This window comes from Podarcis tiliguerta (genome assembly GCF_965153285.1).
Source record: "Podarcis tiliguerta genome assembly, chromosome: Z".
In the NCBI taxonomy this organism is placed as follows: domain Eukaryota; kingdom Metazoa; phylum Chordata; class Lepidosauria; order Squamata; family Lacertidae; genus Podarcis; species Podarcis tiliguerta.
Window position 1 is genome coordinate 12,511,809 of NC_139553.1, and position 26,008 is coordinate 12,537,816.

General features: G+C 46.8%; 1 protein-coding gene and 1 long non-coding RNA gene across 2 annotated transcripts in view; one reads left to right on the forward strand and one right to left on the reverse strand.

Moving 5' to 3' along the window:
• LOC310669698 overlaps positions 1-6,986 on the reverse strand; it is a 173,191-nt gene extending 166,205 nt beyond the window's left edge. The window contains exon 1 of the long non-coding RNA XR_014507274.1: positions 6,922-6,986. This is a non-coding gene — a long non-coding RNA (uncharacterized lncRNA). The remainder of the gene's footprint in view (positions 1-6,921) is intronic.
• The window catches only part of LOC310669696 (discoidin domain-containing receptor 2-like), a 52,327-nt gene continuing 27,185 nt past the window's right edge, over positions 867-26,008 (forward strand). The window contains exons 1-12 of the mRNA XM_083424167.1: positions 867-1,246; positions 4,492-4,644; positions 9,211-9,313; positions 9,930-10,158; positions 14,904-15,051; positions 15,596-15,701; positions 17,131-17,317; positions 18,056-18,302; positions 19,545-19,646; positions 21,101-21,264; positions 22,838-23,033; positions 25,204-25,448. Coding sequence (XP_083280293.1) covers positions 4,578-4,644; positions 9,211-9,313; positions 9,930-10,158; positions 14,904-15,051; positions 15,596-15,701; positions 17,131-17,317; positions 18,056-18,302; positions 19,545-19,646; positions 21,101-21,264; positions 22,838-23,033; positions 25,204-25,448 — 1,794 coding nt within the window. The 5' untranslated portion in view covers positions 867-1,246; positions 4,492-4,577. The remainder of the gene's footprint in view (positions 1,247-4,491; positions 4,645-9,210; positions 9,314-9,929; positions 10,159-14,903; positions 15,052-15,595; positions 15,702-17,130; positions 17,318-18,055; positions 18,303-19,544; positions 19,647-21,100; positions 21,265-22,837; positions 23,034-25,203; positions 25,449-26,008) is intronic.

Genomic DNA, 26,008 nt, shown 5'->3' on the forward strand with positions numbered 1-26,008 from the left:
TTAAATGCGGTTGGAGGGGGGGGGAACCCTGTACACTAGTTTGAGCTTCTTGGAGAAAAAGGTGGGAGATCAATAACGTAACGTAACGTAACGTAACGTAACGCAACAACATCCTTGCAAACAAATCAGAATAGATGCTCAGTAAAAAGTGGGCAACATATGAGAGCCAGTGTGGTGTAGTGGTTAGAGTGTCAGACTAGGACATGGGAGGCCAGGGTTTGAACCGCCATTCAGCCATGAAGTTCACTGGATGGCAGCCACCGCCTCTCAGCCTAACTTACCGCACAGGGTTGTTGCGGAGATTAATTGAGGAAGGGAACAACCACATATTGCCTTTAATCCTGACATTGCACAGCCCAGCGTCCTTTCCTCTGACAGTGGCCGTTTCCCCAAGATGCCCTACATGATATACTCGTTTTGCTTGTGCATGCCTTGGACACCCTCAGGCCAAAACCCTCTTGACGAACCACAACATTTGCAAAGGGCAAAAGTTCGGCATTGTCGAGCTGAGATTTGATCCTGGAGGAGGAGCGGCGGCAGCAGCTCTGGGCCGGTTCCAGCCTTGGTGTGGGACTTCCCAGTTTTTTGTAGGGATATGGAAATAAACTGAGGGTGAGGGGAGTCAAAGGGGGGTGGGGAGAGAGAAGAAAGCCTTGAAGCACACCAACATGTGCACACCACACAGCCCCTGTTTTACTGTGTGTGGGGGGGAGAAAACCCTTCCTTAATGTTGTGGGTTTTTCATGTGCATGCAATGCTTGGCCTGACTCCAGGCTGAAGCCTGGCCCCGCCACCAATGGAGGCTGCTCCCAGCCAAGGGGGCTGGAGGAAAAGAGAAAGGGGGTGGGAGGTGGGGAGAGGGAGAGAGAGAGAAGGAAGGAGGGACAGAGGCTAAAGGAGACAGCAGCTTTTTCTTTCCCGCCTCTCTCCTTCTTTTAACACACTCATATACAGAAATCTCTTTTCCATGGCCTCCGTCAGGGTGTTGCCATAGTAACTGTAGTGACAAAGGCAAGGAAGTCTCCTGGGCCTGTGTGTGGAAGGACTGGAGGGAGAGAGAAGGAGGAGTCTGAGCCACAAGTTTGAGCGGATCTCCAAACTGCTGGAAAAGTTGCTTGCGAAGCGGGGTGGTGTTGGGAGAGATGCTGGGAAACCCAGCGCAGCAGAATCCATGGCAGTAGGAAGGCTGGGATCGCTATGGCGGTGGAGGCAGCTGCGGCAGCTGCACAAAGGCTAGGCCTGTCAGGTAGGGCCCTTCTCGGCAACTCTGGTCAGCCCCCTTTGCAAACTCTCCTGCATGCTTTCTCTTTTGTTCGGGCTCAAGACAATGTTGGCTGCTTGCCCTCTTTTCCTGGAGCCACTGAGGCCCAGCTGTGCCCTCTTGTGCTTCCTGGCTGTGGCGGGAGGGGGCTCAGCTGGGTGCCCTGGCCACAGCAGTGGGCAACGCAGAGGCCAGGAGGGGCGCAAGGATGCTTCGTCTTTCCCCTGGGAGGAGGAAAAGGGGTGTCAGCCCCCTCGCTTTGTGTGGGGGGAAGATGGATCAGGCTCTTTTATTTTCGGAAGGGCAGGAACTGGTGTGCTTCGAGTGTGCAGGAGATGCGCAGCGTTCTCTCGGTCAAACAAGAGCAGGAAATGCATGACGTTCTCTTCTCACGTGAGGAGAGCCGATGTGCAGTGTGTTACTTAGTGAAAGTGTACCATGTTTTCTTGCAACAAAAGCAGGCCTTGGCCTTAGAACATAAGACACGCAGAAGCATTGGTGGCGTTTGGGGAATCAATATGCAGCATGCGCATGCCATGATGATAGTGATGAGCATGATCCACTTTCTTGCTTTTTGAAACGGTCTGGATGACACATGGGTGGCTATGCTGTCATAAATCCATCATTTCTGCTTGCCCAATTAATTTCTAATCCACATGTATGCCCCTCCTCCCACATGCCTACATTGGTGGGGAATCTGAGGGCTGGGGCCCTCTTGTGGCCCTCCAGGTCTTTCTATCTGGCCCTAGGAACTATCTCCAGGCCAAGTGTTCTTGACTAGCTGGAATATGTGCTTGAGCTCTGATAATGCTTCTTGCTTGCCTGGATTGAGGTTTTGGAGAGGCGTGTCTACTGTACAAAATGATTTTTTTTTGGCATTAATTGCCCCTGCTTTTTGCCTCTGGCCCTACCCACCAGTGGCATGAAGCCCCTGAAAAGTTGTGCAGAAGGGAATGCCATGCCCCATTTGTCTTGAAGAAGTTTCTTCACCCCTGGCTTACAAGTTGAAAAGCTACCTTTGCTCCATTTCTTAACTGGCAAACATGGAGCTTCTGCCATGATAGAGTCCCTTTAACCTAGCTGAAAATACTTGCCTCCACTTTGACCTCCCTTAATCCCGGAAATGGCCTGTCTGGTGTATCGCATCTGTGCTTGACTTACCACATGGTTGTGCCACTACTTGGAGCTGCCCAACTCGTGTTGTACATTACATGTATTGCTCCAACCACTTTTGTTTCTGGCCCTGCCCACCACTGGCTTACAGCCCTGGGTGGTCATCCAGAATTGTGGCCCTCTGGTTGAAAAAGCCAGCACTCTCTTGGCAGCTGAAATGTGTGGGCCCAAGTCAGCCGATTCCAAACTGGGGAGAAATCTAGAGATGTGGGCAAAGGGGTGGAATGAGGCAGAACAAATAACAAGCATCCTTTCATCTGTGGAGGGCGCACCAGGCTGTGGGAAGTGGGCAGGAGCTTGTGTGGATCTAATCACTCCACAAAGGTTTTGAGAGAGGAGCAGGAGGTGGGCAGATGCTGAGGGGCCCACTTCCTCCTTGAAACAGCTCCCTGCAGAGGACTTGGAGGAGGGGTGTGTTGTGTGCTATCAAGAGTGGTGCGCATGTAGCAATGTTTTGAGTGTGCAGGAGCATGAGCACCAGGAGCCTTGCATGTGCAACTGTGCAAGGGCACACAAGAGGCAGTGCACACGTATGCAACAGAATGAGAGATGAGACAAGAATAATTGAGTGGCTTCTCTCCAGCATGGAATGGGTGCCTTTGCCCCCACCCCTCCCGCCAACTCAAGGTTCAAGCAGCTGTTCTGTCTCCTCTTCTCCTAGCCCGCCTCTTTCTTTCTGTGATGGGCTCCCAATGTTTCTGTTCATCCAATGGCTGTGGTGGATTTTTTTTTTAATGTACATTTTGCCAGCTGTTAGCAATTAGCAACTAGATCCACCCCGGGCCCCCGGCGAGGAGATCTTAACACTTTCATGAGCTCTCCGTCTGGACAATTTGGACTGCTTCTGGTTTCACCTTTCTATCTGTGCTTGGGCATAAGGGAGGAGGTTTGGGACAAATGTGTATTACTGATGGGAGGGATGCAAAGGAATCCCATTACACAAAAGGGTGGAAAGGAGTTAGGGCTGCTAAACCCAGCCCCCACCCCCTAGCACAACTTTTGCAATCAGCACAGACCGGGGTAGGAATCTTCTGGAGCCTTGTTGTCTAAGGGGATCAATGGCCTGCCTCAATATGAAGCTGCTTCCTGTATTCCTCCGAAAGAGAGAGTCTGTACATGTTTATGAGGACTTAAGAACAGCCTTGTTCAAAGATTTAAATCTTTCAGAGAAGTGTTTGTGGAAATCATGTTAAATTCTTCAGTGCAGCAGATTTTTATTTGGCGGAATGCACAGTTTTAATAATTATATTGCCTGTCATGTATTTTGTTTTGTTTTATGTATCTTGGCTTCAGCTACATAAGTAAATAAGTAAACCCTACCCTGGAGGGCAGCTACAAGTCAGTGTAGACAATATAGAGCTAAACTGATGAATGGTCTGACATGGTACAGTATAAGGCAGCTCCCTATGTTCTTATAACCTGGAAATATTTTTAAATAAAAATTCACCCTGGAGGTATTCTATGAATGTGTGCTTCCTGACACCTATTTTATTGATCAACCGGATCTATTTCTGGACAGATTAGATTAAGCTGGCTATTTAATGTGCATTTATTCTGCTTTGCTTGTAGGAAGGTTAGCTGATGGCATGTGAAAGCAAAGTGTCTCCCTACCATTCCAGTACATTTCCCCGTCACCTTCCTTATCTCAAAAAGTCAAGTTTTTTTTTTGGGGGGGGGGAGTGATCTCCCAATCAATTATAATTGGATAAGCTGAATTTCCCAGTATGTGACTGAATCCTACCCCAAAATAGCAAGTCCGAACATGCCCAATGAAACACTCAAGGGTCAGCTAGGCCACCCCTATTATGTTTTCTTGCCTTTGCAGCCCTTGGATAATTTGCATACAATTTACATGCATGATTATCCCTGTCATATAAGATAATAAACTTGCATGCCCTGGGTCCATAAATCTCTGTTTACTTAAAGAGTTGGCCTGGGGTGAATGCAGATCTTGAACAAAAACAAAAAACGGTTAGACACCGCTTTTATATCACCATAGGTACACATCGCCTGAAAATCTAGCTGCAAGCCAATCATGTCTTTTTTCCTTTTCTCAGAGATCTGAATGGCAGTGACTGGCGGCCAGGGAGGACCGCCCGACTGACCCCGCGGGCTGTGGGCATCGTCTCCCACATCTCCAAGGATGCTCTGCTTGCCACTCCTCCTGCTTGCCAGCCTCTCTTGTTGCTCCAGCTCTGAAGTCAACCCTGGTAGGAAGCTCTTGGTGTGTTGTTAAATTGTTGGGTGAGCCATCCCAATCTCTGTACCCCAACAGCCAGGGACTTCTGGGTTCCTGCATGAGACTCTCAGGGAAAAACAATGTGTCAATTTCAGTATCCATTATAATTTTCAGCTCTCCACATCAGTCTGTGGTTGCTGTTTTTTAAAAGCCCTCAGTAAAATTCATTAGCATCTTAGTGCAAATTCCTCCATTTTTAAAATTGCAATTTGGCTTAGAAAACATTTGCAAGGAAGTTTCCCTCAATTTTGTGCTATTTTCAGGATCAAATGCATTTTTATGCACACTCACACCCTGGTGTCTGATTTTTTTGCACACATTATTTGACTTGAGAATTGCACTGCAAAATTCAGAAGAGTGCAAATTTTGAAGGATGGCTGTGTTTTAGTTGCCATCTTCTTTTGGAAAATACAGATTATGTTGCTATGCCTCTCGGTGCAAACTTAATTTCTTCCCCCATCCTAGCCTCAGTGCTAGCTGCTGTGTTTTATAACAAAATGTGAGGCCTTAGCACAGCTTGGAGGAGACATAAATTGGGGTGATACTGCAGCATTTGGGACTTTAATTTAGAGGTGGGAAATGAGTAAGAGGTGACCTGATAGAAGTTTATAAAATGATGCATGGCATGGAGAAAGTGGATAGAGGAAAGTTTTTCTCCCTCTCTCAAAACACTGCAATTTGTGGACATTCAGTGAAGCTGAATGCTGGAAGATTCAGGATAGATAAAAGAAATAAATTCATACAGTCCATAGTTAACTTCATGGGGCTCACTCCCACAGGAGGCTGTGATGGCCCCCAACTTTGATGGCTTTCAAAATGGATTGGACAAATTCATGGAGGATGTACAGGTGGAACTTGAAAAATTAGAATATTGTGGAAAAGTTCCTTTCTTTCACTAATTCAACTTCAAAGGTGAAACTAATATATGAGATAGGCTTGTGACATGCAAAGCGAGATATGTCAAGCCTTGATTTGTTATCATTGCGATGATCACGGCGTACAGCTGATGAAAACCCTAAATTAACCATCTCAGAAAATTAGAATATTCAAGGAAATCAGCAAAACAAGGATTGCAAATCGAGCAAGATTGGACCTCTGAGAAGTAGAAGCAGATCTCGCTTTGCATGTCATGAGTCGATCTCATATATTAGTTTCACCTTTGAAGTTGAATTACTGAAATAAAGGAACTTTTCTACAATATTCTAATTTTTCAAGTTTCACCTGTAGCTATCAATGAATACCAGTGACTAGAAACCACAAGAAGGGAGAGCGCTTTTGTGCTCAGGTCCTTCTTGCAGGCTTCCCATTGGGGAATCTGGTTGGCCACTGTGAGTGCTGGGTGCTGGACTAGATGGGCCGTTCTGTTCTGCTGCCTTCTTAGGCAGCAGCTGAGATCAGAAGTGCCAGACTCATGCCAGGTCATGGGGCAATTGGAGGTTCAGGCACTGGAACAGGCAGGCTGCAGCTCCCATCATCCCTGACCTTCGGCTATGCTAGCTAGGGCTAATGGGAGCTTGAGTCCAAACCTTTGTAGGATACAAGGCTGGAGAAGACTGGCCTAAGTAAGAGGTGACAAAGTGTAGACAAGCTTGTTTTGGTTTCTGCCAAGGGGACAGAGAGGAAGGGCTGTATTTTTGCAATGTTGTAAAAGAGCCAGCACGATTCTCTCCAGGTGACGTTGGGACTCCAGCAGCCAGCAAGGGCGAGGGCCAAGCCTGTTGGGAGTTGTAGTCCACAGCCTCTGAAAGGCACTGTGTTTGGCTATGTTTCTTGTAAAAGGTGACCTGACCTGACCTGCCTTGACAGTGGACAGAATATAGGTAACAAAAGGAGAAGAGGAGTTAAAATAAAGGCAAGGCTAATAAGCCTGTTCTATGCCTTTAACTTTGAAATTTGCAACTAGACACAGTGGTACCTCGGGATGCGAACGGGATCCATTCCCGAGCCCCATTCACATTCTGAATGGAACATAAGACGCAACAGCGCGTCTGCATTTGTGCGGGTCGCGTTTTGCCACTTCCACACATACGCATGACATCATTTTGAGCGTCTGCACATGCACAAGCGGTGAAACCTAGAAGTAACACGCTCCGTTACTTCTGGGTTGCTGCGGAGTGCAACCCGAACGTGCTCAACCTGAAGCACATTCAACCCGAGGTGTGACTGTATGTAAGTTTTTAAAATTGCATCAATATATTGCATTAATTAATTGTTTTTAACTGCATTTATATTCAGAATACAGTGGTACCTCGGGTTACAGACGCTTCAGGTTACAGACTCTGCTAACCCAGAAATAGTACCTTGGGTTAAGAACTTTACCTCAGGATGAGAACAGAAATCGTGCACTGGCAGCGGGAGGTTCCATTAGCTAAAGTGGTACCTCAGGTTAAGAACAGTTTCAGGTTAAGAACTAGACCTCCGGAACGAATTAAGTGCTTAACCAGAGGTACCAGTGTAGTTTTTAATTGCATTTATATATATATATTACTTTTAATGTTTGCACATATATAATTATTTTTCCATATGGGATTATTTCAAATTGTTTTTAGTGGTGTTTTTATGGTGACATTGCCTCGGGATATTTTATGGGAAGCAGTTCATAAATGGAATCAAATAAATTAAATAAAGTAAACGCAGGAGAATGAACAAGGAGGGTTTGGCAGGAAAGATGAGAGGGTTGGTTGACAACAAGGGTGGGGAAACATTTTTGGCTCCATGGGGCAGATGCTTATCAGGATCTAGCTTCACAGGCCAGATTTGACTGTGGGGTAAAGCTCTGAACCCCGTTTTCTTACATCCTTCTTAAAATGTGGTGCCAGTTCTGGCTTGGCAGTGTAGGGCTGGGTGGGAGTTACCAGCCTATTAGTGGCGCTGGAAGCCATAAGGATATATTGATGTTGCCCAGGGACTATCTATAGGTGAAGAATATCAGGCCAAGTATTGAGTTTTCACTGGCTCCTCAGCTCTGTCAGGATCTGGCATGGTTTGGCAGCCCCAGACGGAAGAAGACAAAGGAGCAGCAGCAGATGGAGGGCTGGAAGGCTGGTCCCCAGGGATTGAGGCAGGAGGGAGGACCTTGCCTTGTGCCTCTAGATGCCAAAGAGGGAGAAGCAGAACTGGTGGCTCTCTTCTCCGCCTGTCTGAGAGCCAGTGTGGTGTAGTGGTTAAGAGTGGTGGACTCATAATCTGGTGATCCGGGTTCGCGTCTCCACTCCTCCACATGCAGCTGCTGGGTGACCTTGGGCTAGTCACGCTTCTCTGAAGTCTCTCAGCCCACTCACTTCAAAGAGCGTTTGTTGTGGGAAAGGAGGAAGGGAAAGGAGATTGTTAGCTGCTTTGAGACTCCTTCCGGTAGTGATAAAGTGGGATATCAAATCCAAACTCTTCTTCATTGCAGAGGAGGATCTGTTCCTTGCTCTCAAGCAAAAGCTGCTATGGTTGTGATTTGGGATGGGAGCCTGACAAATGCGGCCTTCATAGGATTGGCACCCTTTCCATCTTGTTTGGTGGAGGGAGTTCTGGTGACTGGCTTTCAAATGCTTGGTTTGAAGGAATTATAAGAGTTATAATTATAAGAGTTAGAAGGGAACTCAGAGGCCATGTAGCCTGACCCCTGATCAAGGCAGGAATCGTGCAGCCACAAGGGGAGCGGGGAACCTCAAGTTTGGGCCCCAAAAGTGGCCCTTTTTGGAGCTCTTCACAAGCTCCGGCCCCCAATCCTCGAAGGCCCTGCTCTGCTCTCTGCTCAAAGAGCTTTTGAACTGCAGTTATGCCTCTTGCTTGCATGGATAGCAGTCTGTGAGATGCGTGAAGGGTTGGCTGCATGTAGAAACCTCTGGCTTTTACTGTAAAGAGTTAGGAGCCACACCTGTTGCTCCGTCCACTGGCACATAGCCCTCAGAAGGTGTCACATGAGGGAATGTGACCCTTGGCCTAAAAAAGATTTCCCACCCCTGAACTGCAGCCCATCTGACAAGGCAATTTAGCAGGGCAAGTTGTGTGCTCTCGTGACTTCACAGTACCCAAGGAGGCATTTATTGGCGACTCTGCAACTTCAGAAGGTGTTATGTGGAGAATGAGCCCAGGGCAGTGGCAAGCGGTCAGTTAAAGCAGTGCTACTCCCAGTGTTGTTAACATGAGCCCCCCCCCCCCCCATGAATCAATCCTGAGCAGTGATAAAATGAAAATGGATCCTGTAGAGTGATAACCGGGCATATCTCTGCTTTCTTAAGAGTTCTCTGCCTTTATGCTAATGTGACCATTTTGCCTCCCGTCCCCTCCCTCCCTGAGAGCCAGTGTGGTGTAGTGGTTAAGAGTGGTAGACTCGTAATCTGGTGAACTGGGTTCGCTTCCCCGCTCCTCCACATGCAGCTGCTGGGTGACCCTGGGCTAGTCACACTTCTCTGAAGTCTCTCAGCCCCACTCACCTCACAGAGTGTTTGTTGTGGGGGAGGAAGGGAAAGGAGAATCTGCTTTGAGACTCCCTAGGGTAGTGATAAAGCGGGATATCAAATCCAAACTCTTCTTCTTCCCTCAGCGATATGCCGATACCCTCTGGGGATGCACGAAGGGACCATCCGAGATGAGGACATCACTGCTTCCAGCCAGTGGTATGACTCCACGGGGCCTCAGTATGCACGGTGAGCAGGATGACCTGTGGGGCTTAGCTTCAGGGCAAGCTATAAAACAAAGCAGAACTAAAAGAAAAAATCCAGTACAGTCTGGGAAATACCTCTTGTTGTTGAAAGAGGGAGCTATTCGGCAGCTGCCAGAAAGACAACAGAGATTATACCTGTCATAATATTTAACAGGAGGGAATTCCAAAAGGTTGGTGTTATACCAAAGGTTCCTATATTGCGCATAACAATCTCTTGGAAAGGTGGTATCCATAGGCATCTCTCTCCTGCAGAGCACAGTGATCAATCACGTATATAATGGATGAACCAGATATTCTGGTCCCAAGCTGTGTGGGGCTTTATACACCAGAACCAACATCTTGAACATAACTTGGTAGCTAATTGACAGCCCGTGCATTCCCCCCCCCCCCCCAGCAGCACTAGAGCATGGTGGTGATATCCTGCCCCAGTGAGCACTCAAGCCACGGCATGTTGCACTGGCTGCAGCTTCCAGGCCAATCTCAAGAGCAGCCCCACATAGAACACATGAATTTTGTGCTCAGGCTGGCCTTGCATGTTCTTCCCACTTTCATACCTGATCTTTGAGCTGTGACATTATTTTTCTCTCTCTGTCTCTCAGGTTGCTGAGAGAAGAGGGTGATGGGGCATGGTGTCCAGCGGGTCTCCTGCAACCTGAAGATGTGCAGTTTCTCCAGATAGACCTACATAAACTCTTCTTCATCACACTGGTGGGGACGCAAGGTCGGCATGCCCGGGCAACTGGGAAAGAGTTTGCCCGTGCCTACCGGATCGACTATAGCCGCAACGGGGAGCGATGGCTCTCTTGGAAAGATCGTCAGAACAAGCAGGTGGGTGAGATGTGGTCAGGACATCTCTGAAGAAAGTGACGAGCCCTTGAAAATCTGCAAAAGTTACTAAACCTCATTAAAAATAATCAATGGTACCCCGCAAGACGAATGCCTCGGAAGACGAAAAACTCGCAAGACGAAAGGGTTTTTCGTTTTCTGAAGTGCTTCGCAAGACGGATTTTCCTAAGGGCTTGCTTCGCTAGACGAAACGGCCCTGCCTCTCGTCACATGGCGACGGTCACTGCACGCACGCACGCTCGCTTCCCCGCTCCTCCGGCTCCCTCCCACCTTCCCGCTGACGGCTCCTCCGGCTCCCTCCCACCTTCCAGCTGACGGTTAGTGCCTTGCGCCGCTGCCCACCCCTCTCTCGCGCTCCCCTCAGAGAGCCGTTGCCGCCAGCGCCTCTCTCTCCCTGGAGTCGCGCTCCTGAGCCCTGCCGCCCTCCAGCAGCCGCGTCGTGCGGTGGCCACAAGGCGCGGGTGAGTCTGAGGTACTGGCTGCGGCAGCTGTACTGCTTCGCCCCGCCCCTCCCCGCCGTTGTCAGTGTTTAAATGCAGTGGTGCTTCGCAAGACGAAAAAACTCGCATAACGCAAAAACTCGCGGAACGAATTCATTTCGTCTTGCGAGGCCCCACTGTATTAGGTCACCAATCCAGGTGACCTCCAAACTCTCTCCAAAATTCTTTAACTTCAGCCCTTGAACTCCTTGTTGCTCTCAGTTCAGACCATTCTCTGGTTCTGTTTCTGGTTGAAAATATGTCAGCAGGTGCCAAGGTATTTACTTTGAAGTACAGGAAACTCCCCTTCATGGATCACTGCCTTGCCGTGGCGAAGGGGCTTGAAGAACTCAGAGAAGCTATGAACTATGCCGAGCAGGGCACCCAAGATGAACAGGTCATAGTGGAGAGTTTTGACCAAACGTGATCCACCTGGAGTAGGAATCGGCAAGCCACTCCAGTATCCCTGCCAAGAAAACTCCATGGACAAAGACAACAGGTATATAAAAGTTATGACGCTGGAAGATGAGCCCCTCAGGTCGGAAGGCGTCCAACATGCTACTGGGGAAGAGCGGAGGACAAGTACAAGTAGATCCAGAGCTGATGAAGCGGTTGGGCCAAAGCCGAAAGGACGCTCAGTTGCGGATATGCATGGAAGCGAAAGGAAAGTCCAATGCTGTAAAGAAAAATATTGCATAGGAACCTGGAATGTAAGAACCATGAACCTGGGTAAGTTGGATGTGGTCAAAAATGAGATGGCAAGAATAAACATTGACATCCTGGGCATCAGTGAACTAAAATGGACGGGAATGGGCGAATTCAGTTCGGATGACTATCATATCTACTACTGTGGGCAAGAAACCCGTAAAAGAAATGGAGTGGCCCTCATAGTCAACAAAAGAGTGGCAAAAGCTGTACTGGGATGCAATCTCAAAAATGATAGAATGATTTCGATACGAATCCAAGGCAGACCTTTTAACATAACAGTAATCCAAGTTTATGCACCAACTACTGGTGCTGAAGAAACTGAAATTGACCAATTCTATGAAGACTTACAACAGCTTATAGAAGTGACACCAAAGAAGGATGTTCTTCTCATTATAGGGGATTGGAATGCTAAAGTAGGGAATCAAGAGATAAAAGGAACAACTGGCAAATTTGGTCTTGGAATTCAAAACGAAGCAGGGCAAAGGCTAATAGAGTTCTGTCAAGAGAACAAGCTGGTCATCACAAACACTCTTTTCCAACAACACAAGAGACGACTCTACACATGGACATCACCAGATGGGCAGCATCGAAATCAGATTGATTATATTCTCTGCAGCCAAAGATGGAGAAGCTCTATACAGTCAGCAAAAACAAGACCTGGAGCTGACTGTGGCTCAGATCATCAGCTTCTTATAGCAAAATTCAAGCTTAAACTGAAGAAAGTAGGAAAAACCACTGGGCCGGTAAGATACAATCTAAACCAAATCCCTTATGAATACACAGTGGAAGTGAGGAACAGGTTTAAGGATTTAGATTTGCTGGACAGAGTGCCTGAAGAACTATGGATGGAGGCTCGAAACATTATACAGGAGGCAGCAACGAAAACCATCCCAATGAAAAGGAAATGGAAGAAAGCAAAGTGGCTGTCCAATGAGGCCTTACAAATAGCGGAGGAGAGAAGGCAAGCAAAATGCGAGGGAGATAGAGAAAGATACAGGAAATTGAATGCAGAATTCCAAAAAATAGCAAGGAGAGACAAGAAGGCCTTCTTAAATGAGCAATGCAAAGAAATAGAGGAAAACAACAGAATGGGAAGAACCAGAGATCTGTTCAAGAAAATTGGAGATATGAAAGGAACATTTCATTCAAAGATTACCATAATAAAGGACAAAAGTGGTAAGGACCTAACAGAAGCAGAAGACATCAAGAAGAGGTGGCAAGAATACACAGAGGAATTATACCAGAAAGATATGGATGTCTCGTACACCCCAGGTAGTGTGGTTGCTGACCTTGAGCCAGACATCCTGGAGAGTGAAGTCAAATGGGCCTTAGAAAGCATTGCAAATAACAAGGCCAGTGGAAGTGATGGTATTCCAGCTGAACTATTTAAAATTTTAAAAGATGATGCTGTTAAGGTGCTACACTCAATATGCCAGCAAGTTTGGAAAACTCAGCAGTGGCCAGAAGATTGGAGAAGGTCAGTCTACATCCCAATCCCAAAGAAGGGCAGTGCTAAAGAATGCTCCAACTACCGCACAATTGCACTCATTTCACACGCTAGCAAGGTTATGCTTAAAATTCTTCAAGGAAGGCTCAAACAGTACGTGGACCGAGAACTCCCAGAAGTGCAAGCTGGATTTAGAAGAGGCAGAGGAACCAGAGACCAAATTGCAAACATGCGCTGGATTATGGAGAAAGCTAGAGAGTTCCAGAAAGACATCTACTTCTGCTTCATTGACTATGCAAAAGCCTTTGACTGTGTCAATCACAGCAAACTATGGCAAGTTCTTAAAGAAATGGGAGTGCCTGATCACCTCATTTGTCTCCTGAGAAATCTCTATGTGGGACAAGAAGCTACTGTTAGAACTGGATATGGAACAACTGATTGGTTCAAAATTGGGAAAGGAGTACGACAAGGCTGTATTTTGTCTCCCTGCTTATTTAACTTATATGCAGAATTCATCATGCGAAAGGCTGGGCTGGATGAATCCCTAGCCGGAATTAAGATTGCTGGAAGAAATATCAACAACCTCAGATATGCAGATGACACAACCTTGATGGCAGAAAGTGAGGAGGAATTAAAAAACCTTTTATTGAGGGTGAAAGAGGAGAGCACAAAATATGGTCTGAAGCTCAACATCAAAAAAACGAAGATCATGGCCACTGGTCCCATCACCTCCTGGCAAATAGAAGGGGAGGAAATGGAAGCAGTGAGAGATTTTACTTTCTTGGGTTCCATGATCACTTTAGATGGTGACAGCAGCCACGAAATTAAGAGACGCCTGCTTCTTGGGAAGAAAGCAATGGCAAACCTAGATAGCATTCTAAAAAGTAGAGACATCACCTTGCCAACAAAGGTCCGTATAGTAAAAGCTATGGTTTTCCCAGTAGTGATGTATGGAAGTGAGAGCTGGACCATAAAGAAAGCTGATCGCCAAAGAACTGATGCTTTTGAATTATGGTGCTGGAGGAGACTCTTGAGAGTCCCATGGACTGCAAGAAGATCAAACGCATCCATTCTTAAGGAAATCAGCCCTGAGTGCTCACTGGAAGGACAGGTCGTGAAGCTGAGGTTCCAATACTTTGGCCACCTCATGAGAAGAGAAGACTCACTGGAAAAGACCCTGATGTTGGGAAAGATGGAGGGCACAAGGAGAAGGGGACGACAGAGGACGAGATGGTTAGACAGTGTTCTCGAAGCTACAAACATGAATCTGACCAAACTGCGGGTGGCAGTGGAGGACAGAAGTGCCTGGCGTGCTCTGGTCCATGGGGTCACGAAGAGTCGGACACGACTGAACGACTAAACAACAACAACAACAGGAAACTGCTTTATACTGAGAGCACTGGCCTATTTTGCTCAGTGCTGTCCACACTGACTGGCAGTGGCTCTCCAGGCATAACCCTTGTGTTTTTGTGTGTGTGTGTGTGTGTGTGCAATGTCTCTTGTATTTTCCCCCCATGTAACATTTTTACAGATCAGTTTCATTTATTGAGACATCAGGAAGAAAAGGGGGAAAGAGGTGGGGGGGAGATGGGGGGGTCGGGTGGCGATGTTTCTATTTTACTTACTATATGTAGGGTTTAGTGTCAGTGTTGCTAGTGCAGGTTCTTTGCTGTTCACTTGTGTTCCTTTGGTGGTGAGAGAGGTTGGGGTTGGCCTAGGGTGTGGTTACTTATTTGTGGTTGGCTGTGGTGGTCTTTGTTTTCATGTGTGAGTGGGGTGGGTGATAACCCTTGTTTTGATGCAACCATCATCTAACCTCCTCACATACAAATCAGGTGGAATGTTCGTTAAATAGCCAACGTCATCTAATCCCCTTGCAAACCAATTGGGGAATGCTTGATAAACAGGCTGTGTGGTAGCAAAGTAGGGCTGGTGAGGGGTGTGGCATGGTTGGAGTCCTTAGGGCCAGATAGAGGGGCCCAGAGGGCCACATTTAACCCCTTGGCCTGTGATTCTTCATCAGTGCTCTAGTGTTTGCTGCTTATCAGATGCTGATTGCACAATAGCCTTATTATGACCTCTTTCCAATCCAGGTGATTCAAGGCAACACTGACACGTATGACGTTGTCCTGAAAGACCTTCGTCCGCCTGTCATTGCCCGCTACATCCGAGTGATCCCAGTGACTGAGCAGCCCATGACTGTCTGCATGCGGGTGGAACTCTATGGTTGTGTTTGGTCTGGTAAGGACTTGAACTTCAGCAAGTCCCCGATAAGGCTGCAAGGAATTCTGGTCATGGGACCCTGGTGTTTGTAACTCTCTGTATCAGCTGTCCTCCTCCCAATGTCCTCCAGATATTTTGGACTATTAACTCCTATTAGCCCTGGCCAGAATAGCCCCAACAGTCAGGGATGATGGGGGTGATTGTCCAAAACATCTGGAGGGCACCATCTTGAAGAAGGCATACGTTGAGGTGGCGATGCTTGCTGGGTTCTTATCTGCTTTTCTTCAGCAGCACCACTGGTCAGAGTCCCAGCTCGCACTACATAGCTGCTGACTCTGGTCTAGATCCACAACACTGAGCAAATCATTGCTCAGGTATCGATTGAGCTGCCACCAGAAGGCTCATTCTTGCTGCCTGGCTTGAAAGCCTGCTTATTTTCTGCCTTGGCCACCTGTGGCCAAGAAGAGATGGGAAGAAGACCCTTGCTCCTCTTGCTCAGGTAGGTTGTGCAGGCAGAGGGCTCAAAAGCCTCCAACTGACCCCTAGTTGTCTCCTTTCCTAGATGGTTTGGAATCCTATAGCATGCCTGAGGGGGAGATGATTGCAGCTCCTGGCCACCCCATCGTTTACCTGAATGACTCAACCTATGATGGTTATCAGGAGCGCAGGTAAGAAACGCCTTGCATGGGTGGGTGAAACATCCCTTTCTCCCTCAGTACTCTAAAACAGGGATGGGGAACCTTGTTCAGCCCGAAGGCCACCTTCCAAACTGGGCGGTGGAAGGAGATCAGTGCCTGGGATTTTTTGGGTGCTCAGAACAGGCATTAAATAGCTGGACAGCGGGTGGACTGCACTCAAACTATGACAACATAAATTGTGTGACCCAACGAAGCTGCATTTCGCAATCTGCATAACAGATCAAGAAAATGTGCATATATGTTTTGCATAACTTATTTGACCTCTATTAGTCACAGGGGAGAGCAAATGAGTCAGGCTGCAGCCACACTGTCCAGCCACTGGAAATCTTAGGGCAACTGGGTGTGCTGTTAATGGTGGGAATGCAGTTAAAAAGTACATTTTGTTGTCCTGTAAATGGCACCCAAGGGAAATCTTAAGCAGCCCCAGGACTAATGAGAGTGAGCGGGGAGGTGGTGGTGGTGGGGGAGAGGTTAGCTCTTTCTCTCACTGCCTCAGGCAGTCTCAACAGAAATCTCTTCTCTCTGAATCTGCTTTTTATTTCAAGAGACATTCCGCTTGGTTTGCACCAACAGAGCTTCTGATAGGGGATCTTTTGGTCAGGGGCATGACAGGGAGAGAAAGGGCACCTTTCATTCTTAAATGTGGGTGTATTCTGCAGTGTGCCATTGATAGTTTAATAGAGTATTTGTGCTGGATTTATACGGGACTGTCCACATATCATTCTGCTGTTTGAGTTGTTCCATGATGCTTCCCCAGCATTGCTGCATTATTGCCATCCGGTGGGGCACTCTTGTGCTATGACACAACAGAAGCGGGACCCCACCCTGAACTTTTGTGGTATGCAAAGTGGCAGGATTTCAGCAGGAAGTAGCAGGACATGCACCAGTTGGAAATGAAGAAACATTCACAGGCCCATCGAGAGCATCAGTCATCATGAATGTACACTAAATAAGGAGTTCTTGGCAGGCCCAATGAGTTAAATTCCTCTTTTCCCACCAGCTTCTATTTGCATAGCAAAAAAGATAACGCACATTCATTGTCTATGCATTCAATTTGACAGCCCATTTAGTTTTGCCCTTATGTAGCCACTTCCGTCTAAGCAGTGCTTTTCCCCCTAGAAAAATAGGTACCGGTACTCACCATGAAGTTGTTACAGTAAGTGCCACACTTTTTAACAACAACAAAAGAGGTGCTGGTACTGCATACCTTTGAGTACCCCCAGGGGAAAAAGCACTGCCTCTTAAGTGTATTTTGTCCGCCTTCTTAACCTTTTCATCTCCCCTCCCTTTAACGAAAGCTGATCATTCGGTGGAAAGGCCTGGCATGTCCTTGAAGACGGCACCTCTCAGTCTAGGGATGCTCCTTGCTGGCATGTAACCGCAAATGCTCTCTTGCCAGGCTCCTGCATGGTGGGTTGGGCCAGCTGACAGATGGCGTCCTGGGCTTGGACGATTTCACCAAGAGCCACCAGTACCGCGTGTGGCCAGGCTACGACTACGTTGGCTGGAAGAACGACAGCTTCAGCAGCGGTGCTGTTGAGATGGAGTTCCAGTTCGATCGGCAAAGGAACTTCACATCCATGAAGGTATGTCTGGAGATCACTGAGATTACTGGTCAGTGGATACATCCATCTTTGACGTTGGTGTTGTTAAATATGTTTCTAGACAGAAGTTTAGATCTCAACCATAAAGTGCTGCTGAGTCGTTTACTGTTGGCTGCCAGAGCTCAGAACTGATGAACACTCCAGAAAGTTCGTATCAGCGGTACCGAAAGGCTTGGCAATGTGCTATTTTAGAGAAATTAACACAAAAACTAAAGGCAACCAGAGGACAAAAGATAAAGAACTCATTTGAGAAAACATAGAAATAAGAAAAATGCCTGCTCTCTGCCTCCAATGTACCCTAACACTAGTGGACCTTTTGATTATATTTTCACCTCAGAACCCTGTAACCCATATACTGTATATATATGAAAAAAGAAAGAATTAAGATAAGTAATAAATAAATAAGGTTGCCCGTATGTATAGTTATTGAACTGTCTTAAGCCTGTTGTTATGTTATGTTATGTTATGTTATGTTATGTTATGTTATGTTATGTTATGTTATGTTATGTTTTATGTTATGTTATCTTATGTTATGTCTTATGTTATGTTATGTCTTAAGCCTGTTATAACTCACTTTGCGTCAGAAAAATTAATAACTATGTTTTTAAAAACAAACCTCCATGAAGGTAGGGCCCTTGGCCGCCATGCTGCTTGCATCCTCCCGGTCCACTGAGGGAGAAAAGAGTGCTTGAACATGGCCACTGCTGTTTCCAACTCCAGGTCCATTGCAACAACATGTTTTCCAAGGGAGTGAAGATCTTTGAGAGGGTGGAGTGCTTCTTCAAGCCATGGCTGATCGCTGAGTGGGAGCCAGACCCCGTGGGCGTGGACACCGTCTTGGATGACAAGAACCCCAGCGCACGATTTGTGACCGTCCCCCTCAGTCAGCGTGTGGGGAAAGCCATACTTTGCCACTTCTACTTTGCTGACACCTGGATGATGATCAGTGAAATTTCCTTCCAATCAGGTGAGCAGCCTTGGGAATAGCTTCATTTGCAAGTGCAGAATAATATTTTGCCTGGTACATACTGTATTTCTTCCAGATGCGCCTCAACAGCATCAAATTATTAATGATTATATTATTTATTGGGTAAAAGAAAAGATAAAGGACCCCTGGATGGTTAAGTCCAGTCAAAGGCAATTATGGGGTTGTGGCGCTCATCTCGCTTCAGGCTGAGAGAGCTGGCGTTTGTCCACAGACAGCTTTCTGGGTCATGTGGCCAGCATGACTAAACTGTTTCTGGCTCAATGGAACACCATGACAGAAACGCCATTTACCTTCCTGCCGCAGCGGTACCTATTTATCTACTTGCACTGGCATGCTTTCAAACTGCTAGGTTGGTAGGAGCTAGGACAGAGCAACGGGAGCTCACTCTGTCGCACCGACCTTCTGATTGGCAAGCCCAAGACACTGCGCCCCTATTTTATTATTTTTTGGGTTTTTGTACCACCCCCGCTCCCACTTTATCTTTGCAATAACCCTGTGAGGTTGGTCGGACTGCGGGATATAAGAGTGACAGGCTCAAGAGAACAAAGTTTTAAATAGGTGTAATTGAAATAACCCCATTCTTCCTCTGTCAATCCCTGCCTTCCCACCCCTCTCCTCCCTCATCTTTCCTTCTCTTTGTGCCAAACTATGCACCGGAAACTTCCCAGGCTAGAGACCTGCTGTCTTGTATGTCATAAAGCTTCATTGCTAAGTGGAGGTTATGAACTTTTGTCTCCCTGGGCCTATTCTAATACGCTGTCCTCTATACCACACTGGTATAGGTGGTGTGTGAAGAATTCAGTTTTCTTATAATGTAAGCTTTCATTTAAAGAAGCATCTAGCCCTTATGGTTGAAAATATGCATGACCAAAAAAAGGGAGAGGGCTACAGAAGATGGCCTGATCTGGAGTGCCATTAGCCAGTATGACCAGTCTGAGGCACTAGGGACAGGAGACCTGTAGTTGTTCAGATTTTGTTGGACTACAGCTCCATTCATCCCTGACTGTTGACTGTGCTGGGGCTGCTGGGAATTGGAGTCCAATAACAGCTGGAAGGCCCCCCTGTGGATAAACCCCACAGAAAATGAGATCTTGCCGTTCTCCAGCTGAGTGTCTGGATGGCCAAGTTCTCTCTACCTGGCTCCGCAGTGTGAAATGGCCAGGCTCTGAGCGACAGACTAATGTGTTTCTTGCCCACACCCTCTTGTCATTGCTTCTCCAGCAGATATGGATGCCAGTGACCCCATTATGGTCACTCTGGCCTCAAGCACAACCTCAGAGATACTCCCATCAGAGGAACTCAATGCAACAGAAGGGACTTGGTGTAAGTATGAGGCCGATTGCCATGTCCATGGATCAGAGGCGACAGAGGACGTTCGGTGGAGCCAGGGGCAGAGCTGAACGCTTTGGCTGCACGGTTTCAATGGCCGGTGGCTCCTCCTTTGCCTCCTCCTGACAGCTCCACTGGCAGGAGGCTGCATCAACCCTCCTTCCCCTCTGCGGCAAGAGGAGGAGGAGGAGGAGAAGGAGCCAGCCACTTGAGCTGCATTGCACCACTCTGTGCTCTGCGCTTGTGGGATATTGGGGAGGGGGTGGCCTCTACCTCCATAAGGGTGCTGAAAAGGGCTCGGACCCCAAGGAGTTGGTGTCCCTGCCAAGGATTTAGGAACGTCAGCAACTAGGTTGGCAAAGGTCATTTCCCCAGTCGAAAGCGTCTGGGACTTTTTCAATTTAAAGGAATAAAAGCTATGTAGGCGAGATTGTTGCTTGTTCTACAACTACTGCTTTCACTGGCTCTTACTGTACTTTTACTCAGCCGCCCTGAGCCCAGTCTTGGCTGGGGAGGACGGGGTATAAATAAAAATTTATTATTATTATTACTTTTCTGATCACGCTGCTCAGCATTTTTGTTGCAATATTTTGCTTAACATTCTATTGATTTTTTTTTAAACCATTTGCATTCTGGCATGTGCTTTTATGATAGCATTTTGTGCGATCCACTTAGAGATTTTTTTGTATCGAGGTGTCCTTTTTTATTCTGCATTCATGATCATTTGTGCATTCTTTATATTGGAACACTTATACATTGTACTGATTTCATTACCATTCCCTGGGGCAGACATCCAGCTTCATTTTCAATCAGCACATGTCCTGTAACTTCCTGCTGAAATCCTGTAATCCCCCCCACGTCTACTGTGTTATAGCTCAAGAGAGCCCCTCCAGACACCAATAATTTAATAACATTGGGGAAGCATTTGGGAACAACTAATAAAGAGGAATGATGTGTTGATGGTCCAGTATGGCTGCAGCAGACTTGAGGCATCCTAAGCATCAAAATGCAAGTCACATAAATAAATAACTATTCAAAGTTAGCCCTAATCCAGAGTACACCGATTGAAAATAATGGTCGTGGCTAATTTATTGCATTTATACCCTCTTCCCCCTAAACAGCTCTTGGTTAAAAAAAAAAGCAAAAAGCAAAGTCCTTCTAAAACTGATTAAAATATTCTGGAAAAACTTGCAAACAAAAATAACAGAAAGCAGTTACAGCTGAAAACATTCTAAAAGCAATTCGAATTAAAACATAAAAACCTAGATCCCTTAATTTCGTTGGGTCTGCTCTGAGTAAGACTAGCATTCAGCCTATTTAATTATTCTTATATCTACTGCTACTGCCTGCCCTTTCAAGGACCACTGTGGAATCTGCCACAAGTACAATTATTTGATTAGTGGACTGACTGACTGACTGATTGATTGACCACCTCCTTGCCATTGCAGGGACCACCTCGCCACCTGCTGCAACGAGTCCCTGGGTGGCTCCGAAGGCAGAGGACTCCAACACCTCCAATCTGGTCAGCTGCCTTGTGGCCATTATCCTGCTGCTGCTTTTCGTCATTGTTGCTATCCTGTGGAGGCAGCACGTCCAGATGCGGCTGGAGACGGTATCTTGTGTCCTATGGTAGATTGTCTGGCTGCGGGAAAACTTCCTGGCACAGCCTTGTAAATAAGCCCACAAATGTTACCGGCCAGAAAACAAGCTTCCTCAACTATCAGAATGGGGGACAGAGGGTTCTGTTTCTCCTTTGCCAGCCAGCACACTCACCAGTGTAGAATTTATTCTCACCAGTGGTAACCAGGCTAGTGCTTAAATGCAAGGCTGTCCTAGCAACCCAAGCTCATCCTCCAGGAAGGAGAGGAGCCAACCCCATTGATTGATTGCATAGGTATTCATAGGAACGTAGGAAGATACCTTATGCTGAGTCCAGACCATTGGTCCATCTAGCTCAATAATGCCTACACTCAGTGCTATTTTTCTAGAAAAAGAAGTTTTGGAACTCATCATGAACACCTCCTTGTTCTCTTATAACGTAATGGTACCCACCTGAAAGGTGCCTGCCTAGACTAACTGTCAGCAGTTCTCCAGGATTTCAGACAAGGACCCTATCCCAGACCTACCTGGAGATCCCAGGGATTGAACCTGGGACCTTTTTCATTCAAATAGCTGTGACCCTTCCTGCTTGGGGAACTGAGGAATCACATGAGCATCTCCCACACTGAGTGTTCTAGAACTTCGATCGGGGTGGGGAACTGGATCACCCTGTGGGGGCAGTTCAGGACAGATGAAAGGAATGACTTCTGTTTCCTTCTTTGGAGGCTTTTAAGCAGAGCTTGGATGGCCATCTGTCACGTATGATCTAGTTGAGAATCCTGCATTGCAGAGGGTTGGGCTAGATGACCCTTGGGGTCCCTTCCAATTCTATGATTCTGTGCAGGATTCACTGTCGTAGAGATGCAGTGTGAGCATCTGGATGGCTTTCAAAGGGTGTTAGACACAATTATGGAGGAGGCAAGGAGGTCTCTAGTTTAGAGCATGAGGAAGTCAACCAGTGAACATCATCCACTAGTGAGCAACAATGGGAAAGGGCTATTGCATTCAAGCCCTGCTTTTGTGGGTTTACCAGTGGTGTTTGATTTGCCACAGTGGGAAACAGGACACCAGGATGGGTCTTAGTCTGATTCTTTAGGGCTCTTCTTATGCTCTCTTCACAACCAAGAGAATACCAGTCAGTCCTGAGCCATCAAAGAGCATTTTTTGCGATGTTAGCTGCTGTGAGCCCGGCCTTGGCTGGGGAGGGCGGGATACGAATAAAATATTATTATTATTATTATTATTATTATTATTATTATTAACCAGTTGACCAAATAGACTATTCAGAAAGGCACTTTTGGCTGATAGGCTCACACACTCCTTAAGTACAAGGATAAGGTAGCTTCTGAAATATCATCAGGTATTGACTGTACACTTTCAAGGATGATCATGCAGTCATGAGGGTTCCTCTCCCAAAAAAGCTCAACAGCTCTGATCAATCCTCCCCTCCAAAAAACTCAACAACTTTGGTCAATCCAATGGGTAGATCACTGCCAGTTTTTTATAGTGGGAGTAGATCGCAGTCTCCTGGGAGTTGGACATGCCTGATGTAGAGGGTTCACCAGCTTTCTCCTCTCTGCCCTTAGGCTCCTCGGCGGATCCTGGAAGAAGATGCCACCGTTCGGCTCTCCTTTTACAGCTCCAGAATTGTCAATGGCCAGACACAGATCCACCAGACTAACCCCACCTATGAGAGGGTCTTCCCACTGGACCTGGAATATCACCAGCCCATCACTCTCCTTCAGAAACTGCCTGAGCTCTCCCAAAGTGCTGAGGACTCAGGTAGGACCACCTGCAGTGGCAGCAATGCATTTCAGAGCAGACAGATTGGGCTGTGTGGACTCTGAACTATGGCTGGCTCTAGCAATAGGTAGGGTGAAGCATATACTTATGTGCTGTGCCTCTGGCAGACAAAGATACCTCCTCCTGTATGGGGAGGGTTGTCTCTGCCCATCTCTCCATTGGCTGGAAGCAAAATCTTTTAGAGATAACCCCATCTCCAGTTTCATTTCCTGACATCTCCACGGCAGGTTGACTGCCGGGTGCTCTAAGCAAGACAAAAGAAAAGAGGCGGGAACGCCATCTTGGAAAGGATTTTGTTCTTTGTTCTTCCTTCATTCATTTGTTCCTAGCTCCTCTTTCTGCTCCCTTATGCTACACCTACCGAGTTTTCACTCTCTCCCAGCTTCATAGATCTCAATTTTCCTTCCTCCTGGTTTCCATTTTGTCAGCCTTTTTCGGGCCTACAGCCTTGGATGTTCTGTGGTGGTGGTGGCAGGAGCCTTGGAAAAGGGCTTGAACAAGGTGGAAAGGGCTTTTTTCAGGAGCAGAGCATCCCTGCATTTCTTGATGCTTCAGGCAATCCAGCATTTGCTGGAGATCAGCGGGGATCTGGCCACTACCCTATTCTCCTTAGGAGAAATCAGGAGTATGGAGGGCCAACCTGGACCTCAAGAGCAGGGGTCAGCAAACTTTTTCAGCAGGGGGCCGGAGCATTTTTTTGGGGGGGGGGGGATGAACGAATTCCTATGCCCCACAAATAACCCAGAGATGCATTTTAAATAAAAGCACACATTCTACTTATGTAAAAACACCAGACAGGCCACACAAATAACCCAGAGATGCATTTTAAATAAAAACACACATTCTACTCATGTAAAAACACCAGGCAGGCTACACAAATAACCCAGAGATGCCTTTTTAGATAAAAGGGCACATTCTACTCATGTAAAAACACCAGGCAGGCCACACAAATAACCCAGAGGTGCCTTTTTTGATTAAAGGGCACATGCTGGATTTAGAAGGCGATTGGGCAGGATCTAGCCCCCGGGCCTTAGTTTGCCTCCCCATGCTCAAGAGGGTATCCGACCCAAAATAAATTCAGGGTGGAGACCTTGAAGACCAGTCCAAAGGGTCTCAAGCCTAGGGACCTCATTGCTTCCCTGTACCGGACCGAGGCCTACCCTCGCATACTAGTCCACCCAGCCATCACAGATTCTGTGTTTTGGATCAGGGATTGGCCCTAAAGCCCAGGAAAGTTCTTGAAGGCACTGATAACTGTAGTGGCCCATCTAAGGAAGAGGGCAATTGATTTCTTCCTGTACGTGGACAATACATTGTCCCAGTTAGACTCCCTCCTGCAGACCGTGAGTGATGTAGCAGAGACCATAGACCAGGGTATCCAGTTGCTTTTGGACTACAACTCCTATCATCCCTAGCTACCAGGACCAATGGTCAGAGATGATGGGGATTGTAGTCAAAAACCAGCTGAAATTTGGGAAACCTTGCCCTAAACTGTCTGCAGCATCACTGTCCAAAGGCGAAGAGCTTTACTAGCTGAAAAGTGAGATGGAAATACCCGCAAATGAATTTAACAAAACAGACTACCAAACATGATGTGGTGGTGGTGGTGGGGGGTTGGTCAAGGGAACTCTCCCCCCTTTTTGTTGTTCTTTTTTCCCCAAATTTTTTTATTGGTTTTCCAAGTTTATAACAGATATAACACACAGAAAAGAAAAAAAACATTACAATATTGAAAAGAACAAACAAACATGCAAAACACTTAACTTTTAGAAATACAATTTAATTTCCATTGTTAAGTGACTTCCTCAAATCCCCCCAACTGAATTTCAATAAATCTCATTATAGCAGTTTTCCAATATCCACTTTCTAATAAAATTAACTTGTTCAAATTGCTATCTTCCTTCCTTTTCATAATATTCTCAATCCATAGTATTATACAATTCAACATGCTTTATTCCTAGGCCAATTTAGTACTTGCAAGTATTTCAACTTATGTTATATTATGATATCTAGCTAAATAGAGTATTCCTTAAATTTCTTCCAGTCTTCTTGATGTTCCTCTTTCTGATCGCGGATTCTTCCAGTAAGGTCGGCCAGCTCCAAAAAGTCCAACGTCTTCATCTGCCAACCCCCCTTTTTGTTGTTCTAGCATGTAGCGGTGACTATGCCGAGCCAGACATCACCAAGTGCACCCCTCACCAGGGATTCCAGAACAACGTCCCCCACTATGCAGAGACAGACATTGTTAGCCTGCAGGGCGTCACGGGAAACAACACATACGCCGTGCCAGCCATCACAGTGGACTCGTTGACCAAGAAGGACATCACGGTGGCTGAGTTCCCAAGGCAGCAGCTGCGGCTCAAGGAGAAGCTGGGAGAAGGGCAGTTTGGGGAGGTGTGTGTTTATTCCTTTTTCCAGATATACTTCAAACCAGGTATGAGAAAAGCTGACACCATTTGGCTTGAGGGCTGCCAGTTGACAAGGCTGTTCAAGGTGCATTTCCCCAAAGAGCAGAAAAAGAACCCTGAGGATTATAGCCTGCTCAGAGATCATTATTCTTGCAAATGCCAGCTCTTCTTGAAAGAGAGCAGCTTTCTAGTCCTTAAAAGGGTGAGAGAGAAATCCTCGCAGCCAGACAGAAGGGTAGCTGAATCTCATGCCCAATGGTTGGGGTGAAGCTGTGATCCCTGTTCCTAACTCCTTATCACTAGCGGAATAACCACCGGGGGGGCGGGGGGGAGCAAATCTGCTCTATTCACATAATTTATTCATGTCTCAGAGTCCAGATTTTCTTGGTGCAGAATTTGGGTTGCATGTGTGCCGAATTAGTGCAGAGTACATGAAGGTTGTCAGAGAATTCCCCCGGAAACAATAACGGTGAATAGAATTTGCCACATTGCACATATTCGTCTGAGGTCAGGAACAGAAATCACTCAAGGGGACACAAGCAATAT